A 13,989-nucleotide genomic window follows, 5' to 3' on the forward strand; every position below is an offset into this window, starting at 1 on the left:
GCTATTATTTCTTCAAGTACCCCTTCAGCACCTTTCCCTCTCTCTTCCTCCTCTGGGATACCAATTATGCATATATTATTTCTTTTTAGTGTATCACTTCTCTAATTTTCCCCTCATACTCCTGGATTTTTTTTTCTCTCTTTCTCTCAGCTTCCTCTTTTTCCATAACTTTATCTTCTAGTTCACCTATTCTCTCTAATGCCTCTTCATTCTGAGCCGTGGTTGTCTCCATTTTATTTTGCAGTTCATTGATAGCATTTTTTAGCTCCTCGTGACTGTTCCTTAGTCCCTTGATCTCTGTAGCAAGAGATTCTCTGCTGTCCTCTATACTGTTTTCAAGCCCAGCGATTAATTTTATGACTATTATTCTAAATTCACTTTCTGTTATATTATTTAAATCCTTTTTGATCAGTTCATTAGCTGTTGTTATTTCCTGGAGATTCTTCTGAGGGGAATTCTTCCGTTTGGTCATTTTGGATAGTCCCTGGAGTGGTGCGGACCTGCAAGGCACTTCCCCTGTGCTGTGGTGTATAACTGGAGTTGGTGGGCGGGGCCGCAGTCCGACCTGATGTCTGCCCCCAGCCCACCGCTGGGGCCACAGTCAGACTGGTGTGTGCCTTCTCTTCCCCTCTCCTAGGGGCGGGATTCACTGTGGGGTGGCGTGGCCCGTCTGGGCTACTTGCACACTGCCAGGCTTGTGGTGCTGGGGATCTGGTGTATTAGCTGGGGTGGGTAGGCAAGGTGCACGGGGGCAGGAGGGGCAGGCTTAGCTCGCTTCTCCTTAGGTGATCCACTTCAGGAGGGGCCCTGTGGCAGCAGGAGGGAGTCAGATCCGCTGCCGGAGGTTTGGCTCCACAGAAGCACAGCGTTGGGTGTTTGCCCAGAGCAAGCAAGTTCCCTGGCAGGAACTGGTTCCCTTTGGGATTTTGGCTGGGGGATGGGCGAGGGAGATGGTGCTGGCTAGTGCCTTTGTTCCCCACCAAACTGAGCTCTGTCATCCCGGGGCTCAGCAACTCTCCCTCCCTTTGTCCTCCAGCCTTCCCGCTTTCCGAGCAGAGCTGTTAACTTATGACCTCCCAGATGCTAAGTCCCGCTTGCTGTCGGAACACACTCCGTCTGGCCCCTCCGCTTTTGCCAGCCAGACTCAGGGGCTCTGCTTGGCCGGCGGGCCGCCCCTCCGCCCTGGCTCCCTCCCACCAGTCTGTGCAGCGCGCACCGCCTCTCCACCCTTCCTACCCTCTTCCGTGGGCCTCTCGTCTGCGCTTGGCTCTGGAGACTCCGTTCTGCTAATCCTCTGGCGGTTTTCTGGCTTAGTTAGGCAGGTGTAGGTGGAATCTAAGTGATCAGCAGGACGCGCGGTGAGCCCAGTGTCCTCCTATGCCGCCATCTTCTCACGAATTCCTCATGTCAATTATTTTTAAAAGGACTTAATTTTAAAGGAGCTAATAGTCTTTGGGCACCTGGGTGGCTCAGTTGGTTAAGTGTCCGACTTTTACTCAGGTCATGATCCCACAGTTCGTGAGTTTGAACCCCATGTCAGGCTCTGTGCTGACAGCTCAGAGCCTGGAGCCCGCTTTGGGATTCTGTGTCTCTCTTGCTCTCTGCCCCTCCCCAGCTCACGCTCTGTCTCTCTCTCTCCTTCAAAAATAAATAAACATTTAAAAAAGACATTTTAAAGGCTCTAACAGTGTTTACAATCATTTTATCTCCTATGTTTACTTTAATTTTTTCTCACACTTTGATTTAATAGATAACCAAGTAGTATTTCTCACTATCCCATAATCGTTATCAAATCCTCAAACCTTCTGATAACATTTGACATTTTGACTTCCCCAAATCAAATCTGAAATATCTTTTACACCTAAAACTGACACTGGGATTTCCCAGAGGGCCCAAAGGATTTATTTATTCTTTCACCTTGCAACAAGAGCAGTACTAAAACTATTCATATTTATTTAATATTGTATACATTTTATGGGAAGCAGTGTCAAATCCAAAAATAATAATGCTGAGCCTTTCCTAAGTTAAATTTTAAGGGGTAAAATTTTAATTATACAAATATTTCAGAAATTATATAAAATTCCTAGCGATCTGTCAGTGCCCTCACTGTCTTGGTGCTGCCTTGCCAAATATTAAAACAACAGCACAATGTTATCAGTCATAATTTTAATTATTTTTTAAATGTAACTTAAATATGTTCTTACTACCATATGTCTGTCTTTCACTATCTTGAAACTTTCCCTTTTAAAAGGGTCATTGCCACTACTGTTGCTAAACTTTTGTGAGAACAAGTACACCCACGTGGGGAATTCTGACTCCTTCAAGTGACTGAGGAATCCATTTCACCAGTTAAGTCATCTAAGAAATTCAACAGGTTCTTCTCCTTCCCCCAATTACATTGTTCTTATCATTGTCGGTCATCTGAGATAACAGATCTAATGAACTATAAAAATTAAAGCTTGCTAAACTGATGGAAGAACTCAATCTCCCATGGCCTAAGGTTTTATCCTTGGCACCGATCATCCTCTGATCCTCTCCTGATGGGTCACACCAACTGTCCCCATGTGAAATAATATCTGGACCACCCATGAGAAATCCCTATTCTGTCTGGGCTCTGGAAGAGTTTAACCTGGTCAATTCATACATTCTAAAATACCCACAGGGATTTTTCCAATCCTCTGTCCACTCTCCCTCACAATTCTGCTGTTATCATTGCCTACATCCCTGCAGGTCTCACTCTACTTCCCTCTGTACTTCCTGGAATCCCAGGCTAGTCAAGCCTTGTCCATTAGGAGGTTTGCACTGACTGGCTTTCCTCCTGGTGCATACCCAGAATGGGGCTAAGGGTCTGCTTGCTACTTTGGACTATTAGCAGTAGTGGTCTTTAATCCTCTGGCCCAAAGACTCCAAATGTCACCTTTACTGATGAGCCTAGTCTACCAAGATGCCATGCCAGTGACCTGACCCGGAAATGGAAGACCTAGACGGTTCTAGAAAGAAGACTTTTCCACAACCACACCCAGCATGCTTGGGGATTTGGACTACTAGGAGGAAGAAAGGAAGGACAGTTGCAAGGTGTTGCTGCCCACCTTAGAAACAGAACAGTATTGCCAGGGCAATTCATCCAGGCTGGCCCAGGCAGAGCCTCTGTCTGAAAGTCAGAGCCTTGCCTCAGGTGCCCTTGTCTGCCAATCTGTTTGAGTGTGCCGCTTTGTCTTGGTGTCTCCATGGACTGGGCATTTGCTCAATTGGCTCCAGGCACTTAGAAAATAGCTTGGAGATACTCTGCCCACAACCTGGGCCAGAAGGGGTCACACACTCCACTCTGCCACTTGAGCCACAAAGATGACTTTCTGACTTAACACTTCTCTTTCCCTTACTGCTCCCCCAAGTCTTATCAGCTGCCCAATTCTGGGTCCATTTTACTTACTTAAGAGTTCTATTTCCATATCCACAGCTACCACCCTAGCTGGGGTCCCATCATCTCTTACTTAGTGGACTTGAACCTCTTTGTAGCTCTTCTCCCTGCCTCCACTCTTCCCACGTCCAGTTCATTCTTCATACTGCCACCATAGAAATAAGTCTAAAGCACAACTCTGACCATTTCACTTCCCTGCTTAAAACTTTTCTGGCTCTGGGGGTGCCTGGGTGACTCAGTCAGTTAAGCGTCTGACTTCGGCTCAGGTCATGATCTCGCGGTTTGGGAGTTCAAGCCCCGCATCAGGCTGTGTACTGACAGCTCGGAGCCTGGAGCCTGCTTTGGATTCTGTGTCTCCCTCTCTCTGCTCCTCCCCCACTCATTCTCTCTCTCTCTCTCTCTCGCTCTCTCGCTCTCTCTCTCTCTCTCAGAAATAAAGAAACTTTAAAGAAATTAAAAAAAAAAACCTTTTCTGCCTCTGTATGTGGGAATGTAAAATGGTAGAAAACAGCCACCGTGGAAAATAGTATGGCAGTTCCTCAAAAAATTTAAACATAAAATTACTATATGATCCAGCGATTCCACTTCTGGGTATATACCCAAAAGTACTGAAAGCAGGATCTCAAAGAAATACTTCTACACCCATGTTTATTACAATATTATTCAAATTTGCCAAAAGGAGGAAGCAGCTCAAGTGTCTCTTGACACTTGAATGCATAAACAAAATACAGTATGTCTATATTATGGAATATTATTCAGCCTTAAAAAGGAAGGAAATTCTGACATACGCTACAACATGGATGAACCTTGAAGACATTATGCTAAATGAAAGATGCTAGTTACAAAAGGACAAATACTGCATGATTCCACTTCTATGAGGAACCTAGAGTAGTCAAGTTTATAAAAACAGAAAGTAGAATGATGGGTGCCAGGGGCTGGGGAGAAGGGGATGGGAGTTGTTTCATAGGGAAAGAGTTTTAGTTTTGCAAGACAGAAAGAGTTCTGGAAATTGGTTGCATAACAACATGAATGTACTTAATGCCACTGCCTTTATACTTTAAAATGGTTAAGATGGCAATTTTTATGTTTTGTGAATTTTACAACAATTAAAAAAAAAACTTTCCTAACTCTTCTTTGTCCTCTGGAGAAAGTCCAAGCCCTTGTTAAGGCATAAAGATCAGACTCTGGCGGCTTTTGTCCTTTATTAGATTGATATGGTGTGTTGGTGACCCTAAGACCACCACCAGGGTCAATGATTCACTAGGAGGACTCCCAAGACTCAGCATATAGTCATCCTCAAGGCTAAGATTTATGACCATAGAAGGATACCAAGCAAAATCAGTGAAAGAAAAAGGTGATATTTTCATTCACGACCCAAGATTATTACTGGAGACTGGTCACATAGGAACTTTCTGCCTGGCACGAACCAAACTCCCAACTCCCAGGAGGCAAGCAGACACTCAGCATAAAGCACGTTGTTTGTAAAAGTGATCCAGGTGGTCACCCTTAACTCTCATCATTTAGGGAAGTTTTCATATCAGTGTAGAGAACTGTTTACCTCTTCAAGTTCCTGGAGGCCAGCCAAGGGCACATCTTGCAAGCAGCCCTTTCTTTTTTTTTTTTTTTTTTTAATTTTTTTAATGTTTATTTATTTTTGACAGAGAGAGACTGAGCATGAGCAGGGGAGGGCAGAGAGAGAGGGAGACACAGAATCCAAAGCAGGCTCCAGGCTCTGAGCTGTCAGCACAGAGCCCGACACGGGGCTTGAACTCACAGACCGCGAGATCATGACCTGAGCCGATGTCGGACGCTCAACTGACTGAGCCACCCAGGCGCCCCACAAGCAGCCCTTTCTAAAGAGAGTAGCCTCAGGCCTGCTAGGTTAACTCTTGTCTGCCCAACGTCAACTTTTCAACGGCTTTCTCATCATAAACCACAGCCGTATCAAACCACAGGGTGCTCCGAAGCATTCAACACTGCCATCTACCCTTCAGCACAGGAGATTACCCTTACTCCTCGGCCCCTCCTTCACCTCCTTACAAAGTGCTTCAAGAGGAACATCAACTGTCACCTCTGTGAAGCCTTCTCTGGTTCCATGCAGCCAGCCAAGTCACATACTCCTACTATGCTGCCATTATAACCTATCCATGCCTCCTTGAGGTCAGTATCTCCAGTGCTTAGGACATAGCTTGGCATGGGCTAGTCATTAAGTAAAATATTGTTTAATTTTACAATGTGTGGCTCATTAACTCACAGAAAAAATCAAGGAGCCCACATTACTCTGTGTATTCCTTCCCCTGCCCTCCAACCTACATTTGCACTCATCCTTCCCTCCTGTTTCAAAAACAGAGCCCTCTACTTCCTTCCCAAGACTCTAGAACCCCATCCTAAGCCCACCATAAATTCAGTGACCATTAACCTTTGGGTTTGCTCATTCTTTATTCAAATATCAAACTGTCTTTGCCAACAGTGTACTTCCTCCCCTGGGAACATAGGCATGCACTCTAGAAAGCATTTCCTATCATCCTGTAGCTGTATTTATCTAATCACCCATCAAATTTCCATCACTTGCTGGCCAACATTTTAGAAAGAGTTGTATACCTCCACCAACTGCACCACCTCACCTCCAAATTCTTCCTCAATCCACCATAAGTCAACCAAACCTTTCTGCCTCCCTGACCTGCCCTCCATTTAAGGCAGCCATAAACTCCATTCTACCAAATCTTGTGGTCTTATTTAAAGGTCCACAGCATACTGGAAAGCTAGCTCAGCCTAGCTTGGTTTCCATGACAGTACTCTTTCCAAGTTCTTCCATTTATCCAAAACTTTCTTTCTCAGTATCCCCTTTCAGATCCTCTTCTGCTACAAGACCTTTCAATATTATTTGCCAGAATTCTGACCCAATCTGCCTTTGTAGCTCTTATTTTTATCTTTTTTCATTGTATGGACTCAGAGTTTTAGGGGGCCAATAATTAACACCTCTTTTTAGACAAAAGAACAGAAAATGGAGATAAAGGTCCACTGATGAAGCTGATGGCTTTACACATAGAGCCAAAAAGGAGGGCACCCCTTACATCCTTGAACCACAGGGCCTTACTCACCCAGCCAAGAGCCTGGCTGGACAACTGACCCCAGGGGCTTGTAGACAAAAGCAAAGAATCCAGGGAGAACCTTCTTGGCTGTACATATGAAGCCATTTTCTTCCAAAGACAAGGAGGATTGGTGGCCAAGTTGGATCCATGCAGTTTCTGTTCCCAATGTGGCAACCAATTAGCCATTCCTGCCCAAGAGAAAAAGAGGAGGAAGGGAGGCCAGCAGCATAAACAAGAGACCAGGGAAACTCCACATCCATTAAACAACAACAAAACTGGCATTAATAACATTAATGCTATATTAATCATGAACAGATCAGACATGACTTGTAGGAAGATTCGCTCCAGCTGCCATGTGGAGAATCAGGCCAGGCCTTATAAAGTAAGATGATGCAGGAGACCAGTTAGGAAACTATTTGCTCAGTCAAGAGAGAAATGATAAGGCCACAAGTCTTATTGCCTTATAAAATGTAAAGTTGAAGGAAAGTGGTAGCCAAGGCTTTTCCAAGATTTCAGAATTGGTCAACTGAGTGGGTGGTGATGGTCGCAAGCTGTGGAAAGAATGAGCTGAGATATAGCAAGGAAGTTGGGGAGAGGTGCTGTGCAGAGATATGATAAGGTCATTTGAGTTATGCTGAATGTAAAGTGCCTACAGGGAATCTGGACAACAATGTCCAGTAGGTCTGGAGTTGAGTGAAGATTATACTAGGGGCTGCAGAGTGGATGAGGTTGTCTGAAGAATTTTCTCTCTCTCTCTCTCTCTCTCTCTCTCTCTCACACACACACACACACACACACACAGTGCCATTTTACACACACAAATAGTCCTCTTCCTACTTATGACCCCCATCTTGGGAGACCTCCTTCCTGGTCCACATGTCAGAAATTAGCCAGGGCTTCTTACCTCTGCATACATACACCAGCTCCTATCCCATCCCTATCCCAACTACTTGTGCTATAGGAAGCCCCTAAACACTGCTTTGCACCCAGGGAGTCACTATCCCAATCCCACTCATGGAGCAGGAGTTTGAACACCTTGGTGTGTGATGTGCCAGGCACTGGCATAAACATGGGGTAAGAGTGGGTCCCACTTGGGTCATGGCCCCTGACAACTCTCCAGCTCAGGTAGGCAGGGACCCAGCACAGTTTAATACTTACCTGCTGGCCTGGCTGTCCAGTTCCACAAGCTGCTCTGGTCTTTTGGAGATGCTCTGCTGCTCTGGGGTCCTGGGGGCTGCAGACTGCTGGGAGGGTGCAGCTGGGTCCCCATGGCCACCTCTCAGGACTGCAGGCCTCTCCTGCCAGGTCTCTCCCACCTTGGCAGCCACATTCTTGTCTTCAGAATCAGCCAAGGTGCTGAGGAAGAGTGAACACCTTTATGGAATGAGACTTTGGGACCAGTCCTTCTTCACCCACTGCATGCTGATGTCACCTCCTGTGGCCATAACAGGCTCCTCTCCCAGAGGGTAGGGAAGAGAGGAGCCCAAAGGCAGTCCCCACTTGTACCAGAGAAAGCATGAGCCTCTGATGATTTTGCCATACCCTCAATAGAGCAATAGAGCAATGAGGAAGCAGATTCTCAGCTGTCTAGGCATCAAGGGAGATCTTTCTTCCTCCCTGGAATCACATCATGCCTACACTTGCACACCCTTCCATCCCCATCTGAGGTGCTTCCAATGGTCTCATTCTTTCTCCTGGTGCTTCCTCCTTAACCTCTAGTATGATGGTGCTGCTGCCTGGAGGCCTCAAAGATGTTATATGAACACTAGGCCAGGGACACTGAGTCAGGCTAAACTCAACTCTCCCAACATCAGCAGCCTGCCTCCAATCACTGGTGAGGCTCCCCTGGGACAAGAAGATCACACTACCAGCTACCTCCAGCCCTAGGATCTTTTATTCATAGAAGTTAATCCCATAGTAGGCATGCTCCCTGCCTTCATGCTTCAAGTGGAGCAGGGACCATACTTTTTGCAAAGTATGCCCTGAAAGCAATGCGACTCTTCAGCCTCAGGTGAGAGGAACAAAAATATCCCAGCAGAGACAATAAACTTATTACCACTTCCAGCTGCCCAGGCAGATCTGCAGGCAAGTGGATGTTGTGTCTCCCTGTGCTGCTTCTACCCTAATGGTCTGCTGCAGCCCAGCCAGATACCAAAAGTGGTCTGCTCAGATAATGCCAGTCCCTTAGTCAGCAAGATACCCTGACACACCCACTCCACCCTTATCTGTGACATACATGCTTGAGCCAAAAACAAATGTAGAAGCCCAAAGAGCTTGTTTCCTGCCTCTGTAAGCCTGGAGCTAGCTTTGCCATGGACTTAATCAGAGTCCTGTCCCATCTCCTATCTGTTATAGAATTACAGTAACAGAGATTGTCCTTATGAAGTTTGTGAATCAAGTCAAGATTTCTGCAAAGAGTAATTTTGGGGTCTACTGCAACACAGTGGCAAGTGGGTGAATAAGGTTCCTTTGCCCTAGGCCTTAGAGCAAAGCCACTATGATTATAGGAGTTGTAATCCACCTGACCTATAAAAAGTAAATCTTACTAAAACAGTCACAGGCAGTCTTGCTGAGCAATGTAATAGCCCAGAGATCTCCCATGCCCCTAATGAACTGCCTGGAAGTCACGTGCTTAGAGATACACCTGTAATTAGATCAAAGATCCAGTAGCCTAACACAGCTACTGCCAATTCCTGACACAATCAGACTCTCCACATGGAAGATAACAATCCCTTCCATTCTTAAACTACCCCCAAAAGACTCCTTTGCTGGTTGTCAATGGTTCTTCACAGTGAATACATGTGCTTAAAGTTCACATGATTCTCATGCAGAAAGAACATAAACCTGAAAATCCGAGACTTGAAACATAACAAAGAGGAAAACAGCCTATGTTTGAGATGTAAAGTCTAATAACAAAAGTTTGCTGGGGAAGAAATGAACTACTCTGTCTTATTAAATGAAATCAGGCCAATAAGCTGGTAAAAGGAAGCAGAGGCCAGTTTTCCCAGTGTTTTCTTGAGGTGGAAGGAGGCATTCCTCTGGGGCTGCTTTATTTAGCTTGAAGTCTTTTATAAAAGGAGAGTTTGACATAGTACTTTGTGCCAGGAAATGTTCTACATGCTTTTGACAAACTCACTTGACCCTCAGAACAACACTGTGTGATAGGAACTATTATTACCACTATTCTACAGTAAGGAAATACAAACACAGAGTGTAAGAGGAAGAAACTTAGCATGTCTGACTCCATATTGTTTCTATTTCCCTTGCTACTGTGACCTATAGCTTAGAAACTTCTGCTTAGCCCTGCATGTAGGCATGCTACAGCTAAGATTTGCAAAAACCACTCTTTATCCAAAACTTAACTCACCCAAGGGGATAAGGAAGTATGCACAGAAATGACTATACTATGTTTAAGATTTACAGGAATAACATGACCAAATTCCTGTAAACAAAGATAAACTGACCAAGGACAGAGAAATTACACAACCTTCCTGGGATGTCTACAGATGTCAGTCATCTTTTAACTCCACTCCCTCCTGATTCCACCTTTTGCTAAGTTTCTTTTGCTTCTTTTATAAAGCTCAAATTTCATGCCAAGGGGAGATAGCTCCTTAGGACAACAGTCCACCATCTCCTTGGTTTGCTGTCTGTCTGGATAAAGTCGCTTTCCTTACCCCAGTGTCTTGCCTTTCCACTTACTGGCTTGTCTTGCAGTGAGCAAAATGAGCTTGGACTCGGTTAGAAGAGATGAAAATGATACCCAAGGTCGAATAGCCAGTAAGTGACAGAGCTTAAGCATAAGACCATGCACAGGAATACATGCTCCTGATTACCATACTATACCAACTCTTCCTGTACATGTGATGAAGCAAGACCAAGTTAGACTAGGGAAGAGTTCATCAACTTTGGAACAGTTTGACTACTCCGCAGGATCGCCTTGCCCCCTGCCCCCATCACCCTTCCTCGCCCAACTCTTGGGAATTAAGCTGCCTCTTCACAGAGCCCCAGAGCCCTGCCCAGGCAGATCTGCCCAGGAGGTTCCCTCATGGGTGGAGGATCCGCTGCCCTCCCCGTATGTCCACAGCCCCTGCCCCTGGGCAGCTCTGAAGATCAGTGGCCAGTGGCCGGAAACGACCGAGAGGCCGGGGACCCTGCCAAACAGGCGGGGCCCACAGGAGCCCCGTTCAGCTCCTTACGGGCACCCAGCTCGCTCCCTCTTTCTCGCCTCCGCCTGGACTGTGGCGATGGTCCGTCCACACGTGGTCAGAGGGGCTGCTTCAACCCCAAGGTCGGTGGCACCACCAGAGCCCACCGGGCCAGCAGAGCAAGGGCAGCGAGAGCCCAGGGAGCCTCCCAGACGGCAGGCCTAGCCCATTTGTGATCCTCGCGCACCATCTAGCGGCCGGAACCAGCATGGCAGCAAGAAAAGCTACACTGAGGCCGTTCTCCCCCAGGGCAGCCATTTCGTTCGGTGAACTGTCGCATTTCCCGATGGGCGCTGCGACTCAAGCTTCCAGTTGCAAGGAAATGGCGGTGCGCGCAGGCGCACACTAGCTTCAGCGCTCTCGCTCCAGCGCGCAGGCACACAGAAGACGGTGTCGCGCCCCACTAGGAGCACGGGCACAGGGACGCGCCAATCAGCAGCGCACGCGCGAAACCGGACTTGTGTCCCGGCTGCTCAGACTCCTGGAGGAGTGCTGGGATCTCAACCATTTTTCTTTCCAATCCAGCATCTGGTGGCTTTCCACAGATATCGTGAAGGCTCTAGAGTAAGGCTTGTCAACCTCGTCATTATTGACATTTTAACTGGATTACTCTATGGTGGATGCTGGTCTGTGTATTGTAGGTCATTGAGTAGCATCCTTGGTCTCCACCCATTATTTGCCAGTAGCAACCTCCTCCCCATTGTGACAATAGTGTCTCCAGCCATTGCCAAGTGATCCCTAGGGGTTCAGGAGGTGGGGAAGCTGCCCCTGGTTCAGAACCACTACCCTAGAACAAGGATTTTTAAGCTAGACTGCACATGATAATAAACTGGGAGTTTTAAAAAAGACAATGATGATGTAAGCCACCTCACAACAATTAAATCTAAGTCTCTGCATAGGGCTCAGGAAGCTTTTTTGTTTTTAAAATATTTTCCTGTTGATTCTCAAGTGCAGCCTGAGTTTTCTCCACTGCCCTATTGCATAAGAAGCTAGATCCTGTCCCAGTTCAGGGAATATTAGATGAGATCATGCAGGCAGAGTGCTTTACACCTTAACCAGCTGAGAGTTACTGGTTCTGGATCTTAAGAATAGGTTCCAAACAACAGACTTAATAAACTAGCTTTTTAAAGTTTTTCCTGAAGGTTTTTTTTTTTTTTTTAGAGGCTCTTGTGTTGGGACTCAGTTTTACCACTTGTAAGCCCTTGAGCAAGTCACTTAACCTTTCTGTGCCCCAGTTTCCCCATCTTATTCATTTCACAGAGTTGCTTGAAAGATTGTAAAGCATCCAGCAGAGCACACTATAGGTGTCAGTTACTGTTTTCACTCTGTTAACTGTCAGTGCAGTCAGAAACCAAAAAGACACAAAATAGGGCCTCATACCTCATAGCTTACTAAAGCCCTACTCCATCTATCATCCCTGTCACTGGTTAGGCTCCAGCCACTCTGTGCTTTGGAACATGCTGGTGTGTTCCCACAGCAGTGTTTTTAGGTCTGCAGCTCTTTTCTCTTTTCTAGAATTGGTTCCTTCTCCTTATGGGAGCTTGCCTGAGTTGCCCCATGTATTAGCTCTCCTCACTGCCACCACTCTATCTTAGCCCCCTGGGTATTTCTTTCAGAGCACTGTTCTTCCCAGAAGGCACAGAGACTTAGGTTTCACACCTTTGTTCTTCATTCCTACTGGGTGCAAACCTCACAGGATTGTGGGGAGCACTGTATGAGACACAGTGAGTAGAGTGCAGTGCACACAGTAGGTGACCCAAAGTTAAGTAGCTATTGTGGTCATTAACAATATCCAGTATTAAAGAATCAGCCCTTTCATACCTCAATAGGCCTTCTACTCCACCACTCCTCCACAAGGACCGTCAGTACTAGCCACACTCAACTGCATACAGTGCTCAGGAAATACCAGGTTGTTTGGAGTCTTTTGCATATCCTCTTCCCTTTGCTTGAAGGGCTCCTATTCACCTTTCAAGATTAGGCTCAAAAGCCACCTCCCCCATGAAATTTTTCCTGAGTCCCCCATTCCTCTGCTCCAGCATAATGTATTGTTCCAATCTGGGCTGGGCTTTACCTCCCATCAGCCATATCTGTGTGCTCCAGCCTCCAGCACAGGGCAGGTGCCATTCGAGTGATTGCTGATGGAAAGTGTGGGTACCTGGGGCACCTGGGTTGCTCAGTTGGCTAAGCATGGATTTCGGCTCAGGTCATGATCTCATGGTTTGTGGGATCAAGCCCCACATCCAGGCTCTGTGCTGACAGTGCAGAGCCTGCTTGGGATTATCTCACTCCCTCTCTCTCTGCCCCTTCCCTGCTTGCACTCTCTCCCTCTCAAAAATAAATAAACACTAAAAAAAAAAAAAAAAAAAAAAAAGACTGGGTGATTTCCTGATTTTGGAAGAATTCCTGGCTGGAGGAAGCAAAGTGTAGTGGAAGACTTTCTGGCCTCAGAGCCAGAAGCCAGAGGGTTCTAGTTGCAGTTTCACCTCTTGCCACCTGCTTCAGACCAGCTCACAGGCCTTGCTGGCCTCACCTTCCAAGCCCAAAGGCCAGTGCATACCTGACCTGCATCTCTCCACCTCAGAAGCTCAGCACTATTCCCTGATGCCTTACCCCTTCGAGTATGCATCCTTGTCCTCCAGGTCTGCTGGACTGTCACTCTTCTGGTCAGCTGGTCCAGCAGAGGCCAAAGTGGAGCTGGAGCTGAGGGAGAAAGCACACAGGCCTGCTGAGGCCTTAGAGCAAAGGAGACTCGGGGCCCTTGCCAGCTGCCTTCTCACCAGAAAGGGGAACCTACATCTGCCAGTAAAGGATGGCATCTCAGTCCTGCTGTTAGTATGGCACAGATGCCACTGTGTGTGATAACGTCTTGTGAGTCCCAGCTGTGAACTGGGCACCTGAGTTCAAGATCAAGCACTGCCCCTGATCAGCTCAGGGGTCCCTGGGGAAGTCTCCTAGTTTGGGGCTCCAGTATCCTTGCCTGACCTATACACCTCTTAGGGCTGTGTGGGAGTCCTGGAAGATTGTTCTTTACTAAATGCTCTGCACACCCACAGCAAACTGGCCACTCCTACTGGTGGACTGGTAGATGGAATAGGGCAGAAGCCTGCAGTTTGGGAATGCACAACCCCTTCCCATCGCACCTTAGCACTCTAGAGCCATGTGCCATCCTCAGCCACCTACATGTGCTCCCTGGTACTGAGCCTCCTAGTGCCAGTTGGCTGTCCCTGGGATTCCTTCCTCTGATTCCTGCTTGCTGGATTGGGTTGCAGTCCCT

General features: G+C 46.9%; 1 protein-coding gene across 21 annotated transcripts in view; it reads right to left on the reverse strand.

Moving 5' to 3' along the window:
- ZNF185 (zinc finger protein 185 with LIM domain) overlaps positions 1-13,989 on the reverse strand; it is a 101,056-nt gene that overhangs the window by 22,284 nt on the left and 64,783 nt on the right. For 14 of the 21 annotated variants that reach the window (XM_081793693.1, XM_081793704.1, XM_081793700.1 and 11 more), the window contains 2 exons: positions 13,326-13,415; positions 7,669-7,884 (listed from right to left, as the gene is read on the reverse strand). In XM_081793693.1, coding sequence (XP_081649819.1) covers positions 7,669-7,884; positions 13,326-13,415 — 306 coding nt within the window. The remainder of the gene's footprint in view (positions 1-7,668; positions 7,885-13,325; positions 13,416-13,989) is intronic. The other 7 variants (XM_081793698.1, XM_081793695.1, XM_081793706.1 and 4 more) reach the window with 2 other exon arrangements.

This window comes from Panthera onca, chromosome X (genome assembly GCF_046562875.1).
Source record: "Panthera onca isolate mPanOnc1 chromosome X, mPanOnc1 haplotype 2, whole genome shotgun sequence".
Classification (NCBI taxonomy): Eukaryota; Metazoa; Chordata; class Mammalia; order Carnivora; family Felidae; genus Panthera; species Panthera onca.